This window comes from Colletotrichum fructicola, assembly GCF_000319635.2.
Source record: "Colletotrichum fructicola Nara gc5 chromosome Unknown KSG_Nara_v1_contig07, whole genome shotgun sequence".
In the NCBI taxonomy this organism is placed as follows: Eukaryota; Fungi; Ascomycota; class Sordariomycetes; order Glomerellales; family Glomerellaceae; genus Colletotrichum; species Colletotrichum fructicola.
The window spans coordinates 1059415-1085836 of NW_027094057.1; the positions used below are offsets into that span (position 1 = coordinate 1059415).

General features: G+C 54.2%; 6 protein-coding genes across 6 annotated transcripts; 5 read left to right on the forward strand and 1 right to left on the reverse strand.

The window, feature by feature from the left end:
- Positions 1-1692: 1692 nt before the first annotated feature.
- DES-0 (Gibberellin cluster GA4 desaturase) lies at positions 1693-2592 on the forward strand (the record flags this gene model as incomplete). The annotated part of the gene is made up of 2 exons (XM_032030776.1): positions 1693-1973; positions 2058-2592. 2 exons carry the CDS (start codon positions 1693-1695, stop codon positions 2590-2592), a joined length of 816 nt encoding a protein of 271 aa, XP_031889709.1.
- Positions 2593-3222: 630 nt separating this feature from the next.
- CGGC5_v011982 (uncharacterized protein) lies at positions 3223-4410 on the forward strand (the record flags this gene model as incomplete). Its single annotated transcript, XM_032030777.1, has 2 exons — positions 3223-3398; positions 3450-4410. The coding sequence occupies 2 exons, from the start codon at positions 3223-3225 to the stop codon at positions 4408-4410; spliced, it is 1137 nt and encodes a 378-aa protein (XP_031889712.1).
- Positions 4411-7848: 3438 nt separating this feature from the next.
- On the reverse strand, positions 7849-10590 carry acsAB (Cellulose synthase 1; the record flags this gene model as incomplete). Its single annotated transcript, XM_032030778.1, has 3 exons — positions 7849-9102; positions 9237-9941; positions 10003-10590. 3 exons carry the CDS (start codon positions 10588-10590, stop codon positions 7849-7851), a joined length of 2547 nt encoding a protein of 848 aa, XP_031889711.1.
- Positions 10591-14079: 3489 nt separating this feature from the next.
- xgeA-1 (putative xyloglucan-specific endo-beta-1,4-glucanase A) lies at positions 14080-15799 on the forward strand (the record flags this gene model as incomplete). Its single annotated transcript, XM_032030779.1, has 4 exons — positions 14080-14320; positions 14773-14828; positions 15026-15471; positions 15532-15799. 4 exons carry the CDS (start codon positions 14080-14082, stop codon positions 15797-15799), a joined length of 1011 nt encoding a protein of 336 aa, XP_031889714.1.
- A 3692-nt stretch (positions 15800-19491) lies between these two features.
- On the forward strand, positions 19492-20883 carry CGGC5_v011985 (uncharacterized protein; the record flags this gene model as incomplete). The annotated part of the gene is made up of 2 exons (XM_032030780.1): positions 19492-20346; positions 20818-20883. The coding sequence occupies 2 exons, from the start codon at positions 19492-19494 to the stop codon at positions 20881-20883; spliced, it is 921 nt and encodes a 306-aa protein (XP_031889713.1).
- A 460-nt stretch (positions 20884-21343) lies between these two features.
- Positions 21344-22622, forward strand: CGGC5_v011986 (uncharacterized protein; the record flags this gene model as incomplete). The annotated part of the gene is made up of 2 exons (XM_032030782.1): positions 21344-22093; positions 22431-22622. The coding sequence occupies 2 exons, from the start codon at positions 21344-21346 to the stop codon at positions 22620-22622; spliced, it is 942 nt and encodes a 313-aa protein (XP_031889689.1).
- Positions 22623-26422: the final 3800 nt, after the last annotated feature.

Here is a 26422-nt window from a genome sequence, read left to right on the forward strand (position 1 = left end):
AGGATTAGAGACTGAGATTTCAGCTTTTCGTGAATACTGCAGAGGGCATGAGGAGGGCATCATTGAGAACCTTCTAAATAGCGGCATTGCAGATCATTCAATATCTAATGACACGCGCAAACAGCTCGCTCGAACGGTTCTCGTTGAGGGCCTCGATGAGTTGTGTGGCCAATGGAGCCGAGCTCACTTCTTGGGTACTGTGCCACCTCAGCACACCGCAGCCCTTCGAACACCTGCTACGTCGCTCGGCGATAGTGCTTCATCTTCGAGCAACTTTTCCAACCCCAATTTGGTCCATCCTGTGCTGTTCACACCATCAGAACATGCATCAGAAGAGTCTCAGCCACGCTCTTCCAGCGACCTACTACCCTCCATGAACAAGCCAGAAACACCTCCAGACAATGACGAAATATGGATAGGTGGATTTCAATATTTGAACAGCTTCCCAACTGAGTCATCGGACGAATTTACCATCGAGTCTTATGCCGAAATGTTCTTAGGGACTGACGAGCTGGGCACTTTCTCGTTTGATATGCCGGAGACACTTCCTTCCGATATTGAGCAGGCATGACGCGCTACTTCAACAGCTCTACTATCAACACCGCGACCTCTTGCCATTTTTAATCTCTAATCCTCCTCATCACCCTCCATCAATCTCTACATAGGTAACCCAACAGCCCTATCCGACGCAACAAGTAACCTCCTATGCTTGCTCCCAGATATCCAGCAAGGCAGCTAACGGCTCATTCGCGATGCCTGTGAGGCTTACCTTGGCTGAATGGATGGTCACTATTTATCGGCAGCAATCACCAGTCAAAAGACCGTCAACACGCAATACTATGAGAGACATAACGGAACACACTGTAAGGTCAACTTGAGAGATGTTACAAAAATTGCAGGTCAGAGAGGAAATTGGGCTACAGTGAACTCAAATCATGTCTTTAGCACCGTTTATGTAATCACTCACTTCCATTGATATTGAGCTAAGGTTCGGCCCATTTCGCAGGCCAGTGAGGTCTCCAGGACCGGGCATTTGGGGCCTTAGACGGACGAGAGCGAGTGTTTGCATTCGATTCTCTGTGGGCTACGGCCGATGTGATGATCGGAGACATTCCAGATGTAAAATCATTTCCATAGCTTGCCAACGGGCTTGGATAGATCAAAACCTTATGGAGACTTTCACAGAACGTATTGTTTGCAATCATGGACGAGTGCTTCCTTTCAACCACGAGGACATCTCTCCCAGATCATCCCTAGGGCGCACAACGGGCGCAGAAATCCGCTTCAGAGACGGCCATCGGATTAACCCCATGTTGTTGTACACCGCTGACTGCTCAACTCACGAGACCTTCGCATCCCGTCGGGTGTAGTTCAGTAATGGAGACCCCACGTGTGAAGCGCGACCAATCATGTTCAGCGGTAACACTTTCCATATCACGTTAATTAAAGCACAAATTGAGGTCAAGCTCCTTTAGGAGAAAATTGTAGAGAGCAGATTTCCGGGGTTAGACCGATTTGAGGATTCTGACTCGCGCAAAGATAAGGAGAGGAAGTTCTAGAACGTGATGAAGGAACACGTACCCGTCTTCGACTTACGCACTTGTTCCCTCCTCTTCGTTTTAACAGAGTTCATGAAGCGCGAATCACGGGCCAGGAGGAACCCAATCGCCAACTGTCAGCAACAACAGCAGCATGGCTACCCACGCATCAATAACAGTAGACATTCCGTATGTCAAAAGAAACGATGACGGAAACATCCCGAATCATGCGCAGATGTTTTCCCACGATGCCGAGTTTCTCGACGTTCAGCCAGCAGAGGTTCACAATGCCCGGACGACCAATCGAGAGTTTTCGATATCAAGCAACGGGTTTCAATACGCGCGATTGGATGAACAGCCTCAAATAGACTACCTGGACGAGGACCAAGTCAAGAAAACATACTTCCCAGAGCTTGAGAAGTTGCTGAAGAAAGAGTAGGCTTTTGGTGTCTTCTCCAGGCCAGCCACGATGTTGGCCTATTATATGGAAATGCTGACGAGTTGGACTCAACCTCACAGGCTTGGCGCTTCTGAAGTAAAGGCTTTCCATCATGTGGTCCGCAACGTAACCTACGAGGACGGGATGGCCTATACCCGAAAGCACCGCTGTCCAGCTCGGAGACCTCACGTCGACGTCACCGACAAGTTCGCGCCGATCCTCATGAGCTGGGACTGCCCGGACATGCATGCGGATGTGCATGCCAACGGGAAGCACTGGCAAATGGTCAACGCGTGGCGGCCACTGAAGACGGTGCGCAAGAACCCCGTGACCGTCGCTGATACAGCTTCGATGGCGTGGGAGGACTACTTGACTGTCCCACAGCCAGAGGTCGGACCTGGCGTTGAGGGATTCTGGCTGCAAAGACCGCAGGATGAAGACCGGAGGCATGATTGGTGGTACATGGCGGACCAAACGCCCGAAGAGGTGTTGCTCTTCCTGCAGCATGATTCCGAGGGTGCTCAAGTGGTGGCTCATACATCATTTACGCAGCCAGGACCGGTTCCAAAAGAGCCGAGAGAGAGTATTGAAGTTAGGTTGTTTGTTGTTTACTGATCATAATTGAAGGATACCACATTAGATTCAACATTGAGAACTCATGGTACACCACTTGTCTTAAGTTTTGACTGATCGTCTACGACAAGCTCTTCGAGAGCATTGGTTCGTTGATAGCTCTTGGTTGCGGGATTGGCTTTGTCATTTGGGTCAGTTGAATGACGATTGACGACCTGAATTCTACCTATGGATGAATATCAAAGGCGGTTTTCCGCCTGTTCTATGCCAAAGTTGAGGTTGCTGGACCTAGGCATGGTCACTAGGTTTGCTGCGTTGTCCATTTGGCGGCATGTGTCGAGCGCCATTCACGTCCCGAATTGAAAGTCATCCTTCAATTCTTTCAAGTCTTGCAAACATCAATAGGCCGTCTCAAAGAGGTAACCTTTGATCAAGACTTGCGTAATAAGATCCAAGGTGGTAGACTCTCATCGAAAGGCCTAGAGGCGGTCTTTGTACCTTACGACTAGAATCAACCAGAGTCGGTTGCCTGTAGTTACAGAGATCTGCGACTGTTTAAGGCAACGAGTCTCGGCAATCTTGAACTTCAACTTTTACTTCTCATCTCCGTATCGACAACGCTCGCGGAAGCCAAGATACTCGCCTTACCAACAGAAATCGAATCATCACCCGATGGCCCCAGCATCCCGGTTTTCCCAGCTTTGGGAAGACCTGCTCTTAACTCCACCGGCTCCTGTGTCCCGGTTAGACCAGGTTTGGGAAGAGTCACTCTGTCCTGAATACACAATTCGCAGAGTCGCACGCGCAACAAGAGACACGCCACAGCCGTTTAGATTTGTCCCTCTGGAGTAGGTGTGTCTTCAAAAATGTCTTGAACGAGTAGCTAACAGGTGCAACAGCGACCGAATAGACGTACACGCTGAAATTGACTTCGCGCGGGAAGAAAGCGAGCGCCGAGCCCGCAGCGCCGTCATCCAGGCGCGGAACAAAGCAGATCTAGAATCCCGCATCAGCCAGTTGCAAACCCTCTGTAACAGCAACTCACGCTTCTTCCGTGTGCCCAAAGAGGTCAGGGACATGATTTACGACTTCGTTCTGCTGGACATGCCTCGACAGGAGTTCATCGACCTGGAACTTGCCAACACACGATACTCGCGCTGGAAAAGTTCTCGACTTCGACGCCTGCTTGAAGTGTGCCGTCTTTTCAAGGACGAGCTCCTGAGCCGTTTTCTAGGTCTCAACATCGTCAGAATGTCGCTGTATGCTTCGGACTTCTCCGACAAGTTTGGCATCCGCAGAGGGGCCAAGATCGTGGCATCAGCACATGTGTTCATGACGTTTCTGGAACGAGTCAGACGTTTCGCTTTGCATCACGAGGGAAGCGACAGGCCGTTTTGGAAGGACACGACTGCTAAAACAGGCCTGTTGTTGGCGAACTCGATGCCTCAACTCCAGGAGTTGACAATCTACCCGACGGAGGAGACGACACATATCGATGGCGACTTCTTGTTCTTTGTACTGCAGGTTTTGACGAGCCCCAGCCTCAACAAACTCATCTTCTTTGACACTTTTGACGTTGTCAAAGAGGGTGACTTTGAGTGGGCGAGGAACAAGGAGTCGACATGTCGGATCGAGGTGGCCTGCCTGCGGCCCGACAAACGTGAGCCACGAACTGGACGATGTGGGCCCTATATAGCGTTTGCTGGTCCGCCCCGTTATGAGGGCTGGCGTACGCGAGAAGAGCCGGGCATCAATGACATTTGGCCGTGGCGGGAGAGATGCCTCAGCATGATGGGGATTCAATTCAACACCCAGCCAAGTCTAACGGAGAACAACCGCGTCAAGTTTGCTATCGACTGAAACGTCGACGGTTTTTTTTTTGGCTTCACTAAGGTGGCTTGCTCGACTTTTGCACGGATGGACTGTGAGACAGTTCGTCGCATGTTGTACACGGGTTATGGTGTACTGTGAATGATAGGCTTGGTTGTTCGTATGCTAGCTTCAGCCCGTTATGATATGCATTGTTGAACACATCAACCGAAAGTTGCGATCTTTGACTTAAGATTGATTCTCACATTGAGAAAGCTGTTCCCTATCGTCAATGTGTTTTAAATCTGCTAGATGCCGGAGCAGCTTGGCCATCTTGGCAGGCAACTTCGGAGCCTGAGTGACTTACGTCCGGCAACCATTCCACGTGACTTGCTGAGTCTTCTTGAACATATCTCCCTAGCCAGTCCACAAGAGCAGACTGGAATGAACGAGCCGAGGTAGAATACATCAAGGTACAAAAGTGGAAGAAACACCAAGCTGGAATTGATGAGCATCACGTTATCAACATGAATACAACTTCCCCATGGGGTCACGTCCACAGAAACACGACACGCGTTTGGCCAAGGAAACTGCCGAGCACGCTGACAGGTCGCCTTCACAGATAAGCAACGCGGCGCAAAACTCTCTGTGGCACAGACTGCAACGCTTCAATGCCCGCTATTACTCGTCATCACCTCCCCCCCTCATCCATCCGTGTCAATATCAACAGACTCGAGCTGAACGCGGGGTTGTGGGAGCACTGAGCAGGTCTGTGTATATCACCCCCACAAACCGGGTGCGGATTGCGACGTGGGCAGTCTGAGTCCCACCCTGTCGTGATTACATCATCACCAAGAGAGAGAGAGACAATCATCATCGTTGCAGTCGGGTTGCAGTTGTTGCCCGGGCTGGCCGGGGTCCGCAGTCGCCCGCCCGGATCGACAGAGGGGCGCGCGACGGACGGTTCGGTTGGGTGGTTGGCCCTGCCGTATCGAACGCGCGGAAGCCGTTGGAGGCGGTGGGATACCTACCCTTTGCTTTTTCCCTCCAGACGCGTAGAATTCGGCAACCACTTCGTCAAAGATTTCGTGTTTCTTCGAGTGGGCTGGGCGGCGGGTTGAGGCTGACCGCTGGGGGTCGCATCATGGTGGCCACTCTACATGTAGCAGCATCTGGAGAAGAAGCAATCTCGTGTGAGAGCTTGGCCTCGAGGCGGTCCGCATGTGATCGACAATCAAGTTGGGGCCCTTATCAACGCCAGATTCGCTGCTGCCGCCGCCGTTGATCCGGGTAGCAGCAGCAGCAGAAGTGTGGTGTTGTGTGACCGCGTGGCGCGACATAAGCTCATCTGTAAGATTACCTAAAAATAGAACCGTGTTGGTGGTGTTTTATTTTTCTCCTACGTCGCAACGAGTCGTAATAAAAGTCCCGAGGCCACTTGCGAGACGCAGGAAATTGGAGAAGAAAGGAAAAAACGAATGCACCGCGTACACCCACGCCGTAATCGTATGTAATCAGATCTTCAACGATAGACAGCCTGATGGCACTGCACTGTGGCAATTGTGTACGAAAGACAGGGCCAAGAGGCAACCTAGCCATCCATCACTTCGCTCGTTGGCGAAAAAACAGGTTCCTTGCCCCCTGACAAACCTTAGCGACTCAGGGGGGCGCCGCACTTGGCGCCGTCGTTGACGAGCAACACTCAGACTACCAAAACTCAATTTGCCTTGTGGCCGCGGTTCGTCTGAAGATGCTTGGCATTCCGGTCTTGGCAGGAAATCTTGGGGCGGTCAAGAAGGAATATAGGATGGGGATCAACAGAAGAGGGAATGATGGAAAAGAACACGGTTGGGCGGTCTTTTTTGACACACGGGACGCGGACGTCTTGTCCTTGCGAACGGGTGCTGTCCACGAGGGAAGAGGAGCAACCCGAATTTCAGTTAAATGACACTGACAGTATGACACTGTGTTGTTTATTTCATCCAATGTCCCAGAGTTCATGCCGCGGACGTAGCTGCGCACGGGGATGGATGGATGATTGGGGTGTGTGGTAGGTTGCAATGTGCGCGCAACACCCCCACCGCGGCGACGCGGCAAAGCCGAAGGCAAGGGAGGGAGAAGAAGGCGAATGGAAGGTAGGCGGCCCTCTGCCATTATCCACCGTCCATGCCAAGGGTTCGATCGAGGCAGCCCCCGGGAATCCGACATGGACCCGTCCGTCGCATCCTCGCTTTCTCTCTGCGGCTGCACTGCGGCGGCGGCCGGGAGACGGCTGCGGTTGGCTGCTTGCTTGCTTGCTTGCTGCGTCGTACGGTGAACACAGGCCAGTTCGACCGAAGCCCCTAACCATGAGACCCCCAGCAAGTTGCTGGCGGCCGTTCAGGGCGGCGCTGCTGCTGCTGCTGCTGGCAACGGTCGAGCGACCGACCGGCACATGGGAGACAAAGGAAAGCAGAGACAGAAGAGAGAAGAATGGGCGGGCGGAAAAGAAGGAAGAGATGGCTTGCGGCACCATTGGGGCGCAGATCTCGCCGTTCCGTCAAGCCAGCCGGATCGGCGTTTTGTCCGGACGCAAATCCTCTTCCTCTTATTCGTACTTGGGATAAGTACGAACACAGTTGGTGTTAGCTTAGGTAGCTTATAGCTAGGGGCGTATCTGCAAAACGAGGAACACGGGTGATTTGTGAGGCGCGGACGTTTTAGCACACATGTTCGAGCGGACGAACGAATTGATGCCGGTGACGAGTGGGATACAGGCACCTGTGATGCTAGTGACACCTTGTCTTGGACCCAGCCTCCCGCAAGCCACGACCGACAGGCAACTGCACCAGAAAATGGCACCGGTCGCAGAATCTATTTCGACGCACTTGAAACCATTGAGGAAGCCAGTAGTAATGAGGAGCATTTCTCGGGGGAATGACGAGATGGATAAGGCCACTGGAAATATTGAACGGACTTTGCCAAGAACTTTCTAAAGTGGCCACATTTTTTGGATGGAAAAACGAAAAGTGATCACTGATTTCTGAGACAAATGACGATTTTATGAAGTTTTTATGAGTTATATTCTCAGTTTTGAACAAAAAGATATTTATGAATGATGATGTTCGTCCTCCCTCTCATCCCTTCCAGCAGGGTGTCGGAAGATCATCAGCGCCACCCGTTTCCGCCCCATTGGTTTGCGTAAATTCTATACTGATCTATATGCAGTAGTTTACAGGCATTACATTATCGTGACAGTCATCCTGTGGTTTTGTACGTTGTGTATGCCGCATTGTTGTGTGTGATGTGTGCGTTTGTGCATGCTTTGTGTAAATGCGTCATTTGTAGCCCGCCCCTCTCCCAAATTCCCGGTTTGGAGCAACATTTCGCTGCCTGCGCCCATTTGTGTAATTTGATAAAACAGAAATGCGTATGTGTGTGTGTGTGTGTTGAGAAAAAGAATTGCAACCGGTAAATGTTTTCGCGGCAGTAACGAAGGAAGAATCCAATCTAGAAGAAGAAAGAGCAGACGAAGATGAGGATGGTGTAGGCCGTCGTGATGGTCAGCTCGGTCTCGAACCAGGCGGCCTGGCCGCCGAAGGCGATCTTCTTGCTGCCGGGGGACGGGTGCGCGACGAAGGTCTTGGGATCGCGGTCGAGCAGGGCCTCGCGGTCGGGCATGTTGGGCGGGTCGATGGCGTAGGCGATGGGCGTCCACAGGGAGCTGCAGATGAAGATGAAGGTCAGGGGCGGCCAGAAGGCGTGGGTGATGAGGCTGATGAGCAGGTCGCGCAGGTCGCTGTTGAGGTAGAAGGACTTGTACGAGGTGAGGACGACGCCGACGAGGGTGAGGTAGACGAAGGACAGGTGGAAGATGGCCATGTAGTTGATGAGGACGCCCCAGAGGCGGCGGAACATGTTCTTGCGGGTCTTGGGGTCGCGCTCGTTGAGGGCGGAGCCGAGGGAGCCGGTGGGCTTGAAGGCCTGGGTCTGGCCGCCGAGCCAGGTGGGCAGGATGAAGGAGCGGATGATGCAGAGGGCGATGTAGGGCGACATCCAGAGCTGGTAGCGAGAGCCGCGCTGGCCGGTGTGGTAGCCTGCCGGGATGAAGAGGGCGAACTCGCAGAGGCGGTTGGAGACGGTGGCGGCGAAGCAGGCGCGGATGAGCCAGCGGAGCTGCTCGTAGTTGGCGTAGGCGACGAGGGGCTTGCCCATGACCAGGATGATGGGGATGGCGAACATGGAGATGGTCAGGAGGATGGTGTACAAGCTGAGCGTCGCGTACAGGAAGCCAGAGAAGCGCTGGGCGGCCGTCATGTTCTTGACCTTGTCGCCCCACAGGCAGAAGTTGAGCTTGAACGAGGTGTCGACGGTGCCGATGGCCCAGCGGGTGCGCTGCTTGAGATGGCCGCCATAGTCCTCGGGGACGGTGCCGAACTGGAGGGGCTCGTGGATGTAGGCCGTCTTCCAGCCCTTGCCAAGCATCAGAGTCGAAGTCGCGACGTCCTCGGCCAGGGAGCCGAGGGGGAAGTTGCCAATCTCGTCGAGGGCCTCGCGGCGGACGACGTAGCCGGAACCGGTGCACCAGGCGACGCCGAGGGCGTCCTTGACGGGCTCGATGACGTGAACGAAGAAGTCCAAACTCTGGGCCAGCGGGTCGGAGGGCGGGGTGTTGTAGAAGAGCTGCGGGGGGCAGGCGAGAGCCACCTTCGGGTCGATGAGCATGTGAGGCAGAATGGCACGGAGCCAGTCGCGCTCGGGGATCTGCAGACACGGAGTTTATTAGTTGGGGTGAACGTGGGTAGAAACATTGGCTGAAAAGCTTGTTGCACGGATGAGGGGAACCGGGGGCGTTGAGAGTGAGAATGAGGGTGAGATGAGATCAGATGAACACGTACCATGTCGGCGTCGAGAGCAGCCATGAACTGGCCGGCACCTCCGGGCATGGTGTGGACATAGTCGAGAGCGTGGTTGAGGTTACCGGCCTTGAAGTGGTGAGGAACTCCGGGGTACTTCGGGCGGGCAAGGTAGAAGACGTTCGGGTAGGTCATGGCCAAGGCGGCGATGCCGGCCTCCAGGCCGGCCGACTTGCCGTCGTCGCACACGATGACACGGAACCGGTCGCGGGGGTAGTCGATGTCGCAGGCGGCGCGGACGGTGTCGAGGACCAGGTCGTCCTCCTCGCCGCAGCATGTCACCAGGGCGTCGACCGTGGGGACCTCGTCGCCCATGAGGCGGAGCTTGGGGCGGTGGCGCTTCTTCATCGACCACATGGTCCAGATATTGTGCATGAGCGAGGGGATGGCGACGGCGATCTCGACGGCAATGAAGACCCAGGCCTGCGAGTAGATCTCCTTGGCGATCTGCTGCGCGGAGATAACGCAGTAGATGCGCAGGGCGAGGTAGGCGAGGTACATGGCGGTAGCGAAGAGGATCAGGAAGGGGACCAGCTTGAAGAGCTTGCGCTTCCATCCGCCCCAGATCTCAGAGTCGTCGCGCTTGTGAAGTCTCGCGATCTGGTCGCTGCCCTCCACCCATTCCTTGTTGAGCACCGGAGACGCCTGTCCAGGGAGGAGAGTCTGCAAACTCTGATGGCTCTGGTTCTGTTCACAATGTCAGCCGACACAATTATCATAAGCAAGAATTCTGAATTCATTCTCATACCATTGGGCTGTTCGGCGCGGAATCAGTTGACCACGGATGCCTCGGGGCGGGGAGGTAATCGAACGGCGTCTGCTGGCCGCTCTTCAGCGTGGGCGTGGCCGCTCGAGAATCGACGGGAGTGTCCATCCCCGAGATGGAGGGCCCGATGGACGGTGCGCCCGACATGCCGATGGAGTGACGGTTTGCCCAGCCTGGAGGACCGTACTCGTCGCCGCCTGCGATGGCAGGAGGTTGCGCGAACTGCGGCGGCGGCGTCTGGAACTGCTGCTGCTGGGGCTGCGGCGACGGGGCGTTGCTCGTGAGGGCGCGAGCAAAGGGGAAGTCGGGCTGGGACTCGTTGAGAGTGCTGGCGTAGGAGCCTCCGTACGGGTTCTGGTTGTACTCCTGGTACTGGTTCTGGCCGTACTGATCCTGGTGGTACTGGTCCTGGTGGTACTGCTGGTTCTGGTTCGGAGAGGAGGCGTTGTTCTGCTGGTACGGTTGTTGATATTGTTGCTGGTGAGGGTGGTGATGGCCTTGAAGAACATCGATTTCCACCATTTCCCCCTCGTCATGCCCCTGCTGCTGTCCTCCTTGTCCCCTCATCATGGTTGCGGTGTTGCCCAACCGACGGCTGGAATGAAAGAGTGAATAGTGTCTCTAAGGGCGGAAACGTTTGTGCGGTGCGTGCCTTGTTGGTATGGCGGGCGCGTTTTGTGTGTGAGTGTGTGTGAGCCGGGAGCGTGTGTAAGAGGCTGATCCAGGTGTAAAACAAGGCAAAGCGATTGTGGTTGTCTCCCCGCGCGCGTCTCTCGCTCTCCCTTTCTCTTCTCCTGCCGAGCCTTTGGAAGGTTTGGATATGTTAAACGAATGTGGTGTATGTGTCTAAAAAAGACACAAGAATTAAGAGGGAAGAAGAAGATGGGGGACCCGCTAGCAGAAGAGCATCGGCTGGACTAGTATGTCATCGAACACGAGCTGGAGCTAGTGCAGGGAGGGTTGCAGGTTGCAGAAGAGAGTACTGACTCTCGAGCTTGCTTTCCCAAGAAGCCTTGACAGGAGGAAGTGCCGTCTGGGTCTCTTGGGGGGAAGAGAGAGAAGGAGTACAAGAAAAAGGACCTCGAGGAGCAAGCAGCACAGGCTTGGAGATTTGACGGGAAGGAGAAGTCTGGGGGAAAGAGGGCAAGTCCGGGCTACGACAAGCAAGACATCTAGGCCAGGAGGCTTTTGGGGGACCTGCGGACCTGCATCGAGGCAAGTCTCTCTGGAGGGGGACATGACTTGACGGGAACCCACTCGGACTCCGCTAAGCCTCACTGCCATGATTACGATCCGACCAGAAAGGCCTGACGTGATTAAAATTGGGAGGTCCAGGTTGGGGCCGGGTTGATGGAGCCCACATCGCCGGCTTGCCCAGTCCTGGCGCGAGGATGTGTATCTGCTGGACCCATATCACATTCACAGTTTTTTTTTTTTGCCTGCGCCTTGAAGCTACCTCATGGTCTGTGCAACCTGACTGGTGTTGTGACCGATGTCTGTCTGTCTGTCTGGCTGCCTGTGTGTCTGTGTCTGTGTCGGAGTTGGCGGCTGCTGGCCGTCATACAGATGCTCTTCTCGAGTATGAGGGGGGTGGCAGAGCGAGACAAGACGCTGTGATAGTCCCGAGAGAGGAGAGACTGGCGAGAGACTAACACGACATGGGCACATATCACACAGAGAGAAGAGGCCAAGCGCTTGCTTGCCTGCTTGCCAACTTTGCTTGTTGACTTACTCGAGGGGTGTGTGGTTGTGGATGGACAGGGGGGGTGTAGATGTGTAGATGGGCGCGCGGGCGCCAGGAGAGCCGGTTAGCTTGTCTTGCCAGGCAAGCCACCAAGCCATGGCAAGCCCCGATGCCTGGTTGGTTTGGCCGCCGTTGGTTTGAATTGTTTTTCTCGCCTGGCATTGTCTGTGTTTTCGTCTCATTCGCCGTTTCCCAATCGCCCGCTCGCAAATTCGTACTAAAGGATTGGATGTTTCGGTCAATTGATGAACATCCAACCAGGGGCTAACGAACTCCACCTAGGCGTTGGATTGGGGAAAGGAAAATGGAAATGGGAAGCAAAAAAAGGGGAGAAGGAAAATAACAGTGAAAAAATTCAATCAGAGTTGTCAGTACCGGGCGGGCGGCGGCAGCGGAGGGCGATTCAAGCAGTGTCCTTGGTGGCCCCCCTTCGCGCCTGCGAGGGCGCCCTCCCCACGCCTCCTCAGCTGTGCTTGGCCAACCCTTTTTCCCACAGTGTGCTTTTCTTTTTCGAGGAGAAAGAGGACCCGTTTTGCAAAGTGGACTTTGCAAAGCCGGGAACGATGCGCTCGCCAATGACGAGCTCCCGGGAGGATCCCGGGACCCTGTTCCAAGGTCCGCCGATGGCAGCAGCACAAGCACAGTCCGGACCACATCCACTTCCAGGGCCGTTATCTTCACTTTATCCCTGCTTTTTTTCTCGTGTTCTAGAAATGCGGGTACCCGTACAGCAGCAGCGCAAACCAGGATTTGGGGTGTCATGGTTAGGTGGGATGGGCGGCCGAAGGGTCGTCACCACACCATCCACCAGTCACCACCACCAACCACGGCGAACCACCATGACTCCCAGGAGAGAGAAGGGCACCGGCACATTGACGCGCTAGTCCAGGGGCCGGTCCGATTTAGAAGCAGGAGGACCTGCAATCGTCGATTGTATTGATCTCAGATGCCCGGACTTGCTGGGACACGCCGGCGCTGGGCTGTAGCCTGTAGGACATGGAATTTGTGATTTGGGGATTGCGGGAGAAGACGACGGACGGCAGGAAGAAGCATGGATCCAGTCAGGATCAAGACGCAATTCTGACTTGCCCCAGGTACCGGTCCTTTCGTTTCGTTTTTTGCCCATCGTGTCGGCTCGGTTTGTTTGGGATTCAGAGGCGGCAGAGATTGGGGGATTATCCCGTTGTCGAGACTCTCGGTCAGACCAAATCATGGTACACATAGTTCATACACAAAGTAGCCGTCATTAAACGCCTGCCAAGACCGACTGATCTTATTCATGCTGCAGTCCTGCACCGAAGAGGAATTACGAGAGGACCAACACACAGGCAGGAAGGAAGAAAGAAAAAATAAGACGTTGCCCGCCGGGGTGGCGTGCTGCGCCGCTGTTGAGAAATAGGGGTGGGAGGCATCATCTCATTCTCCTGCTTTTTCTTGCACGCTGCGTTGCCCGACTTGTGAGTGATGCTGGCATTCTTTTCCCTCTTTTCCTCTCTTCTGCTCTTCACTCTGCCACCCTTACCCATTCTCGACCTGGTCCGCCGCACCTCGCCGCATCGCCTCACCTGTTCAGGCCTTACGTTCGCATTACTATTGACCAGTTCTACTCGACCGGTTCACAGGCTTGGCCAACGGCGATGCCTTTCTTCGGATAGTCCACCCACACCCACGCCCCCTTCACCCTCACGCCCCTCCCTCCCTTACCCCCCATTCCTGTCCCTCCACCCCTTTTCCCCCTGTCGTACCGAACCGGCCCTGCGCGAGTCGAGTCGAGTCCGCTCCGCGATCCCTAACATACCCTTCCTTTACCTGACCTGACCTTGCCTTGCTCTGCACCACCTTGCCTGGCCTGGGTTCAGCACGCACGCACGCACGCACGCACACACACTTGACGCCTTGCTGCTCCTCGGGAACGGACGAACCTCGTCGACCTTACCTTGGCCTGACGCCCGCCTTACCCTTAGGTAACCAACGTTTAACCCTCCATACCCGAAGAAGAACGCGACGACCGCCGTCACCGTCACCGACGACCACTCTCGCTTCACTCTGCATGTGCCGCCGGTGCTGCTGCTGCTGCGAATAGAAGTAGACGAATTCGTTCGGATTTCCGCCTGCGCGAGGCCCTGCATACACACCAATATTCCTCGCCATCTTTTCGGACGACACCAGCACGCAGCATAGCTGAGGATTGAGAGTACAGACGAAGACAGAGAGTGAGAGAGCAGCCCGAACAGCAGCAGAGGCTCCGGGAAAGGCTCAAGTTACACTCGTTTTTTTCCTTTCATTTCTTACTACATTCGTTTTCCGCTCTCGCCATGGGCTTTCTGGGCTTCCGCTGGCTCGTCAACTTTGGCCTGCTGGCCCTCCCTATCGGAGTAACACTCGGTATCCTGCTCGGCCTCGATGCCTCAAGGCAAGCATCTGGCGGAGCTCCTCTATTCACGGGGGATCCCACCACGCCTGGCAGCACGCCCAACAACAATGGCATCACGGCGATGGTATCCTGCGACAAGGCGATGGGTCTTCACCCGTTGTCAAAGGGCCAGGAGTACACACGTAAGTTGCACCCATTTTCTCATGTCCGGCCCAGCAACATCTTCATGATGTGCGTCTCATACGCCTCATTTTCCACGGTCCCTTCGGATGACCTACTCAACATGAGCGGCACGGACCGAAACACACGATGCACAGTCGAGCCTCATTCCCGCCGGCACGCTGTCATCTGAACTTTCGCAGCCGTCCCTCATGCTCGACGGCAACACGGGCTCCCGTGTTTTGTTTGCTCCTTCGCCCAGCGAATCCCGAGCGAGTTTCCTGTGTCATGTTTACACTCTTCTGCAATGGCAAAAAGAGACTGTTTTGACTTTTGCTCCCTTGATTTCGAGACCTGTCTGGGTGCGGCCAACCCTGCTGCCGCGGCCGCGCCGGCTGTCAAGTTGGCCAGGCATGTGTTCAAATTATCTTCATTTCATCATGACAATTTCGCTGACGATTTATGTTTTACGCAGTGAACCCCAACCAGTGGGGTTGGACAGAGGGTACAGATGGCGCTTTGTGCATGAATGTACGTCTTCAAGAACCCCTCCATCCCCCCCAAATCCTTCTCCGGTTATCGCACCTTGGCCGATTGGCGGGGTCATGATGTCGTCAAGGTGTAACTTTGCTTTGCGCCTCAACGCCTTACCCGGCTTCACGCCCACGATGATGTCGTCGCCGGCGACCACCACCGCAGGCCATCGCAGCTAACCCGGCCACCACCAGGTCACGACTTTCAACAACCAAACCTATGCGACCGACTTCTCGGCGCCCGAGTTCTGGGTCACCTGGCGCTACCCCCGCGGTCCCGAGACGCAGCCCGTCCACGCTTTCCCCAACATCAAGGTCGACGGCACCGTCCTCCCGCTCGAGATCTCCAAGATCTCCAAGATCGCGGTCGACGTCGAGTGGTCGTACGCGGTCGGCAACTACACCACGGACGGCGACTCGGCGACGACGACGGACGAGACGGCGCTGACGGAGAACGACACCAACACCAATGTCGCCATCGATATGTTCCTGGACGACGACAAGACCTCCGCGCAGAACTCGACGCTCGCCGCGTACGAAGTGATGGTGTGGCTCGCCACGTTCGGCTCCGCGACGCAGCCCATTGGCTACAAGTCCGGCTCCGGCGCTCTTACGACCAAGGCTATTAACGGGACTACATTGTAAGTGTTCGCGATGCATGGAACGTGAAGGACTGATTTGGGCTGACATGCTATCTACAGCACTCTCTACGGCGGCCAGAACAGTCTGAAGCAGTACGTCCTGACCTGGGTCGCTCCCACGACCGAGCACTTCGTCGGCGACCTCACGGAGCTCGTCACGACCCTCACCGACCTGCCGGCCTCCGTCACCGCGCTCGCGACCGACGTCAAGTTCCCCACCACCGCGACCTACCTCGGCTACATGGGTCTGGGCTCCGAAGCGCTGTCCGCGACCAAGGTCGTGACCTTCCGCGTGCCGACGCTGTCAATAGACATTGCATCCTCGTAAAGAGAAACGCGAAAGAAGAAGAGGTGAAGAGACCGATACCAACCAGTAATGTGTACATTTTGAGACATGGGGTATTGGGTTACAACCTCTTTTGCTGGTTCCTCTCTCTTAACGCACAAATTACACACAGCGAGCATTTGTGATATCAATTCAAAGAAATCTAGACTAATGATTGGGAACCCGGAATAATGAAACATTTTTACCATTGTATATACGTATGCATATTCTTTACGTTCAGTATTGAACGCGTCTGGTTGTTCAATGAGGTTTTTTCGGGTTAGTTAAACGGTTGTATTGGCGCATCAAGCATAAACACAAATCGAAATCGAAAATTGAGATTAGAAATCATGTGACGCGCGACCATGGCATTTCATCGCATTTCGCTTGGCGACATGAATGTTCCACCGCACCAATTGATGATGACAATGCAGAATGCCGTACCCGGAACTCGCGGTGATTTTTGTCAACCTAGCACAGCATCCACTCTGACAGCTGCAAGCCGCAAGCGAAGCACAAAAAAAACCAGGGCCAAGCCATTTAATTCAACGCCGAGGCTCTGTCTCCTGTTGACGGATGTGGATTTACCTCGTGCCTTGTTTTGTTCCTGGGCGAATTATCTTATGTACCTTCGTTCTCGGCAGCAGAAAATAAGCCGACAGGAACCAACCCCCACTGACAAGCCTTTTTTGCTCCTCTGCCCAGTGCCCAGAGAGACGCTCACGCGCCCCCTTAAACTTATCCGTACCCCCTCCCCTCAATCCAGCACCGCTGAGAGAATCCTTCAGAAGTTCAGAACCAGACGGGGAACACGTCCACTGCTGACTGCAGCCAGCTGGGGGCGTGGCCCGCGTCCAGACCGGGGTTCGACAGGCGGCCAAGCGGTCCAATGCCTGGGCAGACGCAGGTACAGATGCACGGCGAGCCAGGGGCCACCTGGCCTTTTTGACTCGGCGCCCGCGAATCTTCTTGTCACTTGGAGAGGGGCACACAGGTGGAATAACGCCCAGCTGGCAGCTAGACGAACCAAAGAGAAATGCTCTCAGAAGAGAGGCCTGGGCTTTGATGGAAAACACACAGGTCTCCTCTCCTCCCCCCACACAACGACGTCAGACAGAGTGAGTGCCCACGTTCCAGGGTCGAGCCAGGCCGCGTTGGACACGGGCGGGAGAGTGGGAAGGGTTCAGCATCTCGGAATGAGCGGCCAGCGGGCAGCAAAAACCCTCTTTTGGTTTTTCTGACAGGCCTGGCTGTTGACAGCCGTTGGTAACGGCGCGCTTGCGCGCTGCAAGGTGGTGCCTGTCCTGCGCGGCAACTGACTTGCCGCGAAGCTTACGGATAGCCAATGCGCGGGACAACCCACCACATCGGAATCATTGCGGAAAGTCCACTTTGATTGGGGTGGAGAGAGACATCGAGAGAGTTAGTTGTGCTTGTTGTTATTGTTGTTGTCTTTTTTCGTCCGCTTTCCTGGGAAGAAAGGGAGAGGGGAGAAAAGGCAAAAAGCTCCGGTCGGGACAGGGGCCCAAGACAAACATCTCAGCAGAGAGATGTTCGTTCCCACCCGCCCATCATCCTCGGTTTCGATTGAATCACGGCGTCATGAGGTCTCAACGCGTAACCAGACATTGTCTTGCTCCCATCGGCGGGACGGCATTCCAGATGTTTCTGCCAAACATAGATAGCGTGCCGCGGTCTCCCATTGGAAAATGATCAACCCTAGAACATTCCTGTCGATGGGCCCTTGTTTTTTCCTAGCTTGGACTCGTGTGTTTTTGAAGAAGTGTAGATTTTCCCGTCGATCCGCATCACGAGTGCGGCGGTGCAGAATAACAAAAATAGTGTGGTGTCCCAGAGGGCGAGTCAAGATTCGCATTCCAGCTGGCCCGCGTGGCTCTGGAGAGGCAGATCTAGATGGGGTCGTTCAGCTCAACAGGGCTGGGCGCTTCCGGCTCCCTTCTCTCCAGCCAGTCAGTTGGAGCTGAATGAGTGTTGCCGCTCGGCCCGCAGAAGAGAGGTTCTTCCCCCGGCGGCTCCCACCGGTGCGGCTGTGGCGAGGGAGGCGGCGACGGGGAAAAGAATGGCCGAGGACATCATCGTGACTTTGAGGCTGGATATGCAGTTGACAACGAGCGTTTATGAGCCGATTGTGATGCAAGCAGGGTAAACAATACCCAATGAACGTATTTAAGGCTTCACTGGCTTTACTAAGTGCCCAATTGGCGATTGTGAGAGGTATTTGTCGCGATTTTTGTCAATGGTGTTTTCATGGCCATGGGGCGTCACGATGAACAACAACAAAATTCCTGACGCGACTTCTGGCGCGCAGAGGTTCGCGGTGACTTTAAAATACGTGGAACGTTTTTTTAAGAACTAAGTATTACAGTTATGTACTTTATTTGTGAGGAAAATAGTTGTGTTGCGGTCAGTGATTTTTGTTCAGTTCAACCAGTACATATTGAAATGCAACGTCTAGATTGTGAAGGATGTTGTGAAAATTAGCATCAAAACGTAGTTAACTTAAACTCACCAACCCCCTGCCTAGCGCATACCTGATCCAAATAATCAAAGTCGCACGACAGATCTGACGCAAGCAGGCTCATCCTGTTTCCCACGCTGGCAAGTCGCCATCCGGTTCCATTCGTTAATCTGGCAGCGTCGCGTCCCGGAGGATTTTAAATAGGATCCCAGGATTGAGGGTAGTTGATCCTTCCGCTTACTGGGTATGGGGACGCAAGATATGATGCGGATCAGAGCCGAGCTTAGGCGGCGATTGCGTGGTTCGGATGGTGGTTCTCCGTGGGTGGTGAGATTGCCTAAAAGGGTATCTCGTGTCGGTTCACGGCATCGGGGCCAAGGCTTTTTGGGGCTTGAGCCAGCCTTGTCGGTTCCGACCGTTCGGTGGTAATTTTCTGTTTTGAGTGTTGGCCGAATTTATTTCAAGGTCTATAATTACCGGGAAGATACCTACCTATGCCAATGTTCATAGGAATTGAATAGCTACCAATGGAAAGCTAGACATGCCTTAAGCGGAGTTAAGTGCTGCAACACTGGCGTAAGGCTACTCACTAGAAAACTGCTCATCATGGTTCGAAACAGATTTTCTTCTGAGGAACTTAATATTACCAGACTTCCGTTGCCATCCAAGAATCTATGGGTGAAAACAAGAGACCTCCTATTTTGTTTTGTATCTGGGCAGCTAGCTACATTTGCTGTGTAGCGAAGTGTTTATAACACGAAGGACGATCACGATAATAACGGTAGTAGTTGTGACGGCGACGACGATAATATTAATGAGGACGATGATAATAACGGTAGTAGTTGTGACGGCGACGACGATAATATTAATGAGGACGATGATAATAACGATGGTAGTGGTAGCGACGATGAGAGCCCTCCAGGCTCCTCAAGGTATCTACATGTGACCGGCACGGTGTAGGCCTAACTTGTCGCGTACTCTTCAGCTGCCACCTAGATGGCCATTCAATTCCGTAGGCACTCAAAAATGACGATAGACTCCTTTGGTCTTGGCTTTAATGAGCGCGGATGGCCCCCTCGTGCACCTTTTCGTCTTCTTACAGGATTACACCTTGCCGTCCTACTATTTATCCTTTTCTGGAAAACACTTTCAAGCTGAAATCTTGAAAGCTATCTCGAAACAATCCTTCATACACCAGTGAACATAATCAACCAAAATGCCTAGGAAAGTCAAATCGGTTAAAAAGCGCCCAGCGCCTTACCGCGCACTGCGAACTAGGAGCAGCACTGCGAATTCCAAGTCTGCCTCGGTCATTGATGCGGCCTCTGGTCAAATGTCTGAACCTATCGATGCTGCTGCCTCAGCCGTCGTCACTATTCCGGATGCTTCTGTAACTAACGACATCTCCCCAGGATCCGCTGCGCCTGCAGCCTTCCCGATCTTCCGCCTCCCCAGGGAACTCCGGGACCTTATTTACGAATACACAGACATATTACCACAGAGCAAATTCCTAGAAGCCAGACTTCTGACGGGTGGCAAGATATTTTCTAGCGGGATGGTTCGCGCCAATCCGAATGGAGTTCCCTTCTCTCGCGCCTGGAATAGACCATCTTTGCTTCGCGTCTGCCGCCAGATGCGGCATGAAGTCCTCGATCTATTCTTCATCCAAAACATGGTCTATTTCGACGACGGCAGTGCGTCGGAGTCTCACAAGGACTTTGAAGAGAGCGCGTGGTTTCGTCTCGCCAAACTTGGCAAGAGAGCAAGCGGACCCGAGATCCAACCGCCGCGACAGATTCAGTCGCTGTGGAAAGACGCCCTCGCCAATCTCCGCCGCATGCACGTCAGAATTCGCCCGGACGCCGTCACGAAGCCGGAGTGGTTCTCCTCAGCGATCAAACACGCTCCTCGGTTGTCCATCATCAGTCTCGGGATCATCGACAGACGGCTGTGGGATCCAGAGCCCCTTCTCGACGCATACTGCGCGGCGTTTAACGAGATTGAGAGTCTGCGCGACTTGAAGCTTGCGTATGGATTCCAGAAGGAAGACGTCGAGGTGATTTCGAAGAAGGTCAGCTGTTCGGTGAAGATACTATGTAATTGTCGCCTTGAGGAGAAGGGTGACCCTCTAGGTAAGACACCTGTCGCCGCGTTTCGTGATTGCGATGGTTCTCATCCGACGAACGTGATTCTCGGTTGTTATTTCATAACGCAGCCCATAAAACGTGAGCAGCTGAAACAATGGTGGCATACCCGAGGCGGGTCTTGCACATTTTATACGGAAGACACTTCTGATGGAGTGCGTCGTAAGCGCCTGTTGAAGCTCTATTGTACGGAAGCCTCTCGAAGATCGAATGAAGCGTAGGACAGCCGTACAGCTGCCAAGCTCAAAGGTGGCAATGGGATGGATGGGACCGATGACGGCAAACACTAGCTATGTCAAGAGTGAAGGAAGGGCAAGACTGAAGCCAGAGAGACGACGGGAGGAGGAAACATTCTTAGTTGCGCGGATACCATTCCGATGCTGAACATAGACGCTTAGGGCTCCGGTATCCAGTGCCAAAATGAGCTTGATAAAGGAACCAAGTACATCTTCTTCGTTCTCTGAGCAAATCGTGCATAAATTTGGTATCTCACCCACTAAGCAGGAGTTTTGCTAGCCGGGCAGTGTTCACCACGCAGGCGTGTGATTCGTATATTGGCTCTGTTATCATTGTCTATTGTCGGCGTCTACCACTGTCGTCTACCACTGTCGTCTACCACTGTCGTCTGCCATCGTCGTCTGCCATCGTCGTCTGCCGTCGTCGTCCACCGTCATCTATCAGCGGTATCGTTTTCTCTACTATTATTGTCCTTGTTTATCTTAAGTTAGGTGACTGATACTGATAAGGTAGGATGAGAATTTACGGAGGAAGGTGCTCCCAGCTCCATCGCACCTTCCAAATTAGCACCTCAGCTTTCGAAAGGCCCGTTCCTAGGCACCTAAGAACAAGGTGAAAACTCTTCTTCACACCTACCTTGGTAAACTTTACCCCCTTCACACCACACCCTTCACTTTCACACTCACCATGGCCACCACCCCCACCATTCTTCGTCTTCCTCGCGAGCTACGAAACATGATATACGAATACACCGATGACTTCCCTCGCCAGAAATTGCTTTTCGTCAAGCCATTCACGACCAACGAGACTCGACAGAAATCCAAGGTCTGCGATCGCTGCAAGGAAGCCAGCCAGACCTGTCAGTGCAACCGACCCGGCCTGCTCCTGGTGTGTCGCCAGATCCGAGACGAGATCTTGAACTTCGTCTTCTCCATGAACATGATCCATTTCGACGACGACTGCTGGATCAAGTTGGCTCGAATCCACGACGATCCCGGCATCGAGTACCGCTCCCATCCCGAGCTCCGGTCGCTCTGGGCCCAGGCCCTCGACCATGCGCACTTTGTCAGCATCAACCTACCCCGCGACAAGGGAACGCGTCTTGACGCCATTATGTCTGTCCTCCAACACATGCCTCATCTCAATGAGCTCTTTCTCAACCTGCCCAAGCGCAACAACAAGTGGGCGTGGCTTGGCGACTTCTACGAACTTCTCGACAGCATCAAAACTCTACGGCACGTCGTTCTCGGAAAAGGATTCGACAATGAGCTTGGCCAGGCACTTCTCGACAATGTCCTCTGCTCAGCGGAACTTGCTTGCGGATGCCCTGGCGCCGGAAAGGCAAACCACAACCTTGACTACAGGTTCCCTTTTACAAAGACAGAGGTGCAGAACGAAAAGTGCGAGTGGCAAGCGATGGCGGTGCTTGGATGCCACGTTAGTGATCTCGGCTGTATAATAGACTGGCTGCACGATAGAGGCTCAATAGCACAGGCAGGTGCGCAGTGGAGGCCTAAGCACAAGGCTCGCAGATACCGGTGCGTTTTCTGTTGGCAAGACGAGACAGGGAAGCGCGTGGTTTACTAAAGAAAGGAAATGTCATCTGGTTCATTCACAGTCATCCGTATATGCTACTGAGATCCCTTGCTCTTCCTTTGCTAAAGTGACCATGTTTCATGTATGCTTGCTTTTCCTGTTGCTTTCATGATGGCTTTCGTTGTTGCTTTTGTCATTGCTGTTGTCGTCATTCTTTGTCGTCTTCCGTGGTTGATAGGCTGGACATAAAGAGGCAGCCTCTAATGTCGCCTCCCTGGCACTAGACCTATTGGCCTCTACGGCATGCGTCGCAGCAGCTCATGCCGAGCCCACGGCACCTCAAATCGACGAGGATACTTTCGTCAAGGACGCGTACATCGTTGAATTCGACGGCGAGACCGACTCTATGGGACTCTGGGATGAGCTCTGAAGTGCTAGAGCGACTATGGTTCCTGTGTACTGAGCACTCCGACTGAGGACGATAATAGGGAGACTATAATGGCAACGGCAACGGCGACGGCAATACTAAGCTCAAAGCCAAGGGGAGAGAAGAAGGACCTAGATAGAGAGTTCGACGGGAACATTACCGAGCCGGAAGAGCAGATAACTTCTGATTACATCAGAGTGTGAAAGGCGACTTGTCCAACGAGTTCCGTGATACAGAATTACGGATATCTAGACGACTTTTGCTATCCGAGCGGATATCCTTGGTTATCTGGGCGGCTAGTGGGGTTGAACGACGATAGGGACGACGATGACAACAGGGGAAGGGATAGAAATAGGGACGACAAGGACGACGACGACGACGGGGACGACGACGACGGGGATGACAGAATGATCAAAATGAAATAAACTGTTTGACCTAATGTAGGTAGTTCTTCCCCCGAATAGCAAGACCCATCTTGATATGAGGCATATCACAGCATAAATCGCTTGCGTTCTGATTGCAGACAAAGTTGAACCTAGAGAAGTTTTCCACAGCAGTGTGATAGAAGACAAATGATTGCGATGGAAAGGAATAGATGCGGATCGCCTCTCACATGCGGATCGCGCATTCATGTATCTCGAGGCAAAGCGCCGACTCCCCCCAAGATTCATCCAAACCAACCACCAGCCCGCCCGCAAAAAAGCTCGGGAAAAGCCCGCTCGGCGCAACGATCAGCATAATAGAAGCTTGCGTACGATAGTATCAGGGTGCAGTGCAGGCACAGGCATGAGGGGGCACCGCGGGCAGCGCATGCGCATCAAACGCGAGATCGGATGGACGTCAGGCCGAAATGGCGCGCGGGTGGACGCACAATGCGCTGACGAACACTTGCCCTTTTTTTTCTTTCGTTGCCTTCAGACGGATGGGTCTGTGCAGCTTGCGACTCGGGACCGGACGAAGAGATATGATCTGCGGCATAATGAGAGGGGTGAAGGGGGCGGCGAAGTGGGTGGTGGGCTGTCATCTGGACTTCAGACGAAGCCGTCGACTGATGTGAGTCAGGTTGTTCGGGAATTCGGCGAGGCTGGGGAGAGGCTTGGGGGAGATCTGTGTTATGCGATGAGCGCTGGGTTGAGCTTGAGACTGGAGATATGGGGATGGAAGGGAGGAATGAGTCGGGGCAGGTCGATACGGGTTGGATGAGGTGAATTAAGGATTTTCGCTACCGCTTGCTCCCGAGGTTGGGTCGAGAGGTCGGGAGAGACCGAGGCCTTGATGGTCTTTGGATCGGGGGAGGTGAAGTTGCACTCACGATTTACGGGTGGGACTTTCCTTTGATATGAGGAATGATTAGTGGCCATGAAAGCGAAAGCGAGGCTTGGTGAACTTGAAATAGATGCTGACGGGTTGAGAAGACACTATTCCTGACTTTCTGCTGCAATCTCACCCTGCCAAGACGGTGTACTCCCCAATCTACTGCACAGGAGTCGACGCCAAAGGAAGCGGCAGTTTAGAAAAATGCCCAAAACAACCGAATTTGGCAAGAAATCAGGTATACCAATGCACAGATCAAACACGACCTCTTGGCAATCGTGAAAGCTGAACAGCGCATTTCGCCCTGCTTGCGGATTGCGGGCCTGTCAACCGACGCTCAGAAAAATAATAACAATGAAATTCGTAGCTGACGGATACGCGCGCAAGGCCAGGGACGACGTCAGAAAAAAATGCGGCCAGCTCCTGTGTATGAGATGGACGGGAAGATATGTCGGTCAAACAACGCCCGGGGCCGTCTATCTTTCCAGATTGGGAAGGTTTCTGCCGAGGGGGAACCTGTGAGTGGGTGGTTTGCCCTTTGGGTGCGGGTTGAGACCCGGTCGGTTTGAGGAGGCGTCTCAGGGAGCGTGGGCCCCCTGATGAGGCTGTTTGATCGCAATGCGATCTCGCTGACAGGGGTGGCCGGGACCCTTGGGCTCTGTTGGCGTTGCAGTTGGGGGGCAGTTCGCGCAACCATCAATTGCCTCTTTTCGGTAGCTTTTGGGTTAAGGTGAGTGGGAGATTGATGGCAGGGCACGGCACGTCTGGTGCCGGGCGCGAGTTGATGTGTTGTTGGGCGAGATGAGGTTGGCGCGGGGCGGTTCCGAAGCGAAGTCGTTCCGGATCATGGGGTCACCTACACTACATTCCCCCCTGAGCTCGAGTCGTATTCAACAGAATGTTACCCTCGCAGGAAGATCTTTTGCCCCAAGCGTCGTGCTGGCTGTGAAGGAGCAAGGACACGGGGGCGAAGGAGAGAGAATGAGACGGGAGAGGAAGAGAGGAGGAGCCTGGGCAATAGAGCAACTGTTAACGATGCAAGAGCCAGATGGCAGCCGACCGCGCCAAAGTCAATCTGGATCGACGGCAAGGAGGACAGAGTTTACGGGCAGGCACAAACGAGATGATTGTCCAGATTTACGAGGCGGTTTAGTCATCGAAATCTGAGTTTCTGGTGTTGATCTCTAAACGGAATGTTTCTTCAACGGACGTCAGTCACAAAACCCGCGGAGATGTCGAAATGAATGGCAGACGAAAACAAGCTTCAATCAATCTAATTTACTGCTGGGTCATCTGGGGAAAAAGACAGCCGCCACCCAGATCTCAGGGACGATAGATTAAAAAAGTGAAGAGCGAAGGGAAGGGGGGTTGGTGGTGCACCGGGGGCGGCGACCAGCTGGTTCTGGTTCTGGGCCGCTGCGGTGCGCGACACCCACTGAACAAGCATTGGCGATAGATTAATTTAATTAATTTCAGCACCCGGACATGCGTGACACCGGGCGCTAACGGCGCAGGTTATCTCAGCCTCACTTCTCACCCGGTCGCGCCGTTCCTGCGGGTTCAACTTACTGATGAGCTTAATGGCACGACTCGCAGGCTGGACTCTTCCGCTTTGACGTTGGGTTGGATCTCCTCGTGGTGTCTGGAGTCTATCGTAGTGACAGCTGCACAGCATCAGATGGCATTCTTCTAGATGAACATGCATCAGCTCACATCACCACCAGATGGCTTCACCATGTTTGCACCAGACACACTCGCAGTCTCTGAAGAGTCGCAGCACCATCCCGCACTCGCTCCTCTGGCCCCCTTTCACCGCAAGAAACTGCCGCAGGTCGCCTCGTCCGCTTCATGTCCTCTCCAAGTGGATGGCCCCGTCGAGCTGGATTCATCCGTCTGCTTGTGGATATTTCCACCGCGATGCTGTTTTAGAGCGTGCCGGGGGAGTTTTAGAGTGCTGGAGCTGTCCCCTCGTGTAAGCGGGCAGCTCACGGTGGGGGGGGGGGGGGGGGGGGGGGGGGGCTTCGCTCTGTTCCGGGGGGCCGTTGCACTGAGCCCTGAGGGGACAGGCGGCCAACGGGCGGGGGCGGAGGGGGGGCCGCGCTATGCCCTTCGCGGTCGCCTGGGACGCTGCTGCACCGCAAATGCGCCCCCTTCGCCTCCAAGTTCTCTGCGAGTCCTGCACCACGCATCCCGCCCGCGTTGTCGGGTTCTCGCTCTTCCATATCCTCAACTCATCTCGTCTCCCTCTTTCGTCATCTCGCATCCCGGGGTTGGGTGAGGGGCCTATTGGCAAACTGACTAGATACAGACTACACAGACATGGTCTCTGTCGCAGCACTCGGTTGCTCGGCCTCCACCCTGGTCTGAGCGAGGCGCATCATGAAGCAAGCATGAGTAGTAGGTAGGAGGCAATCTGCAAGGCTGCTCCATGCCTCTTTTCGGCTCGACTCCCGATCACCACGCACTCGCTGCACGAAAGTTCTGCAGAA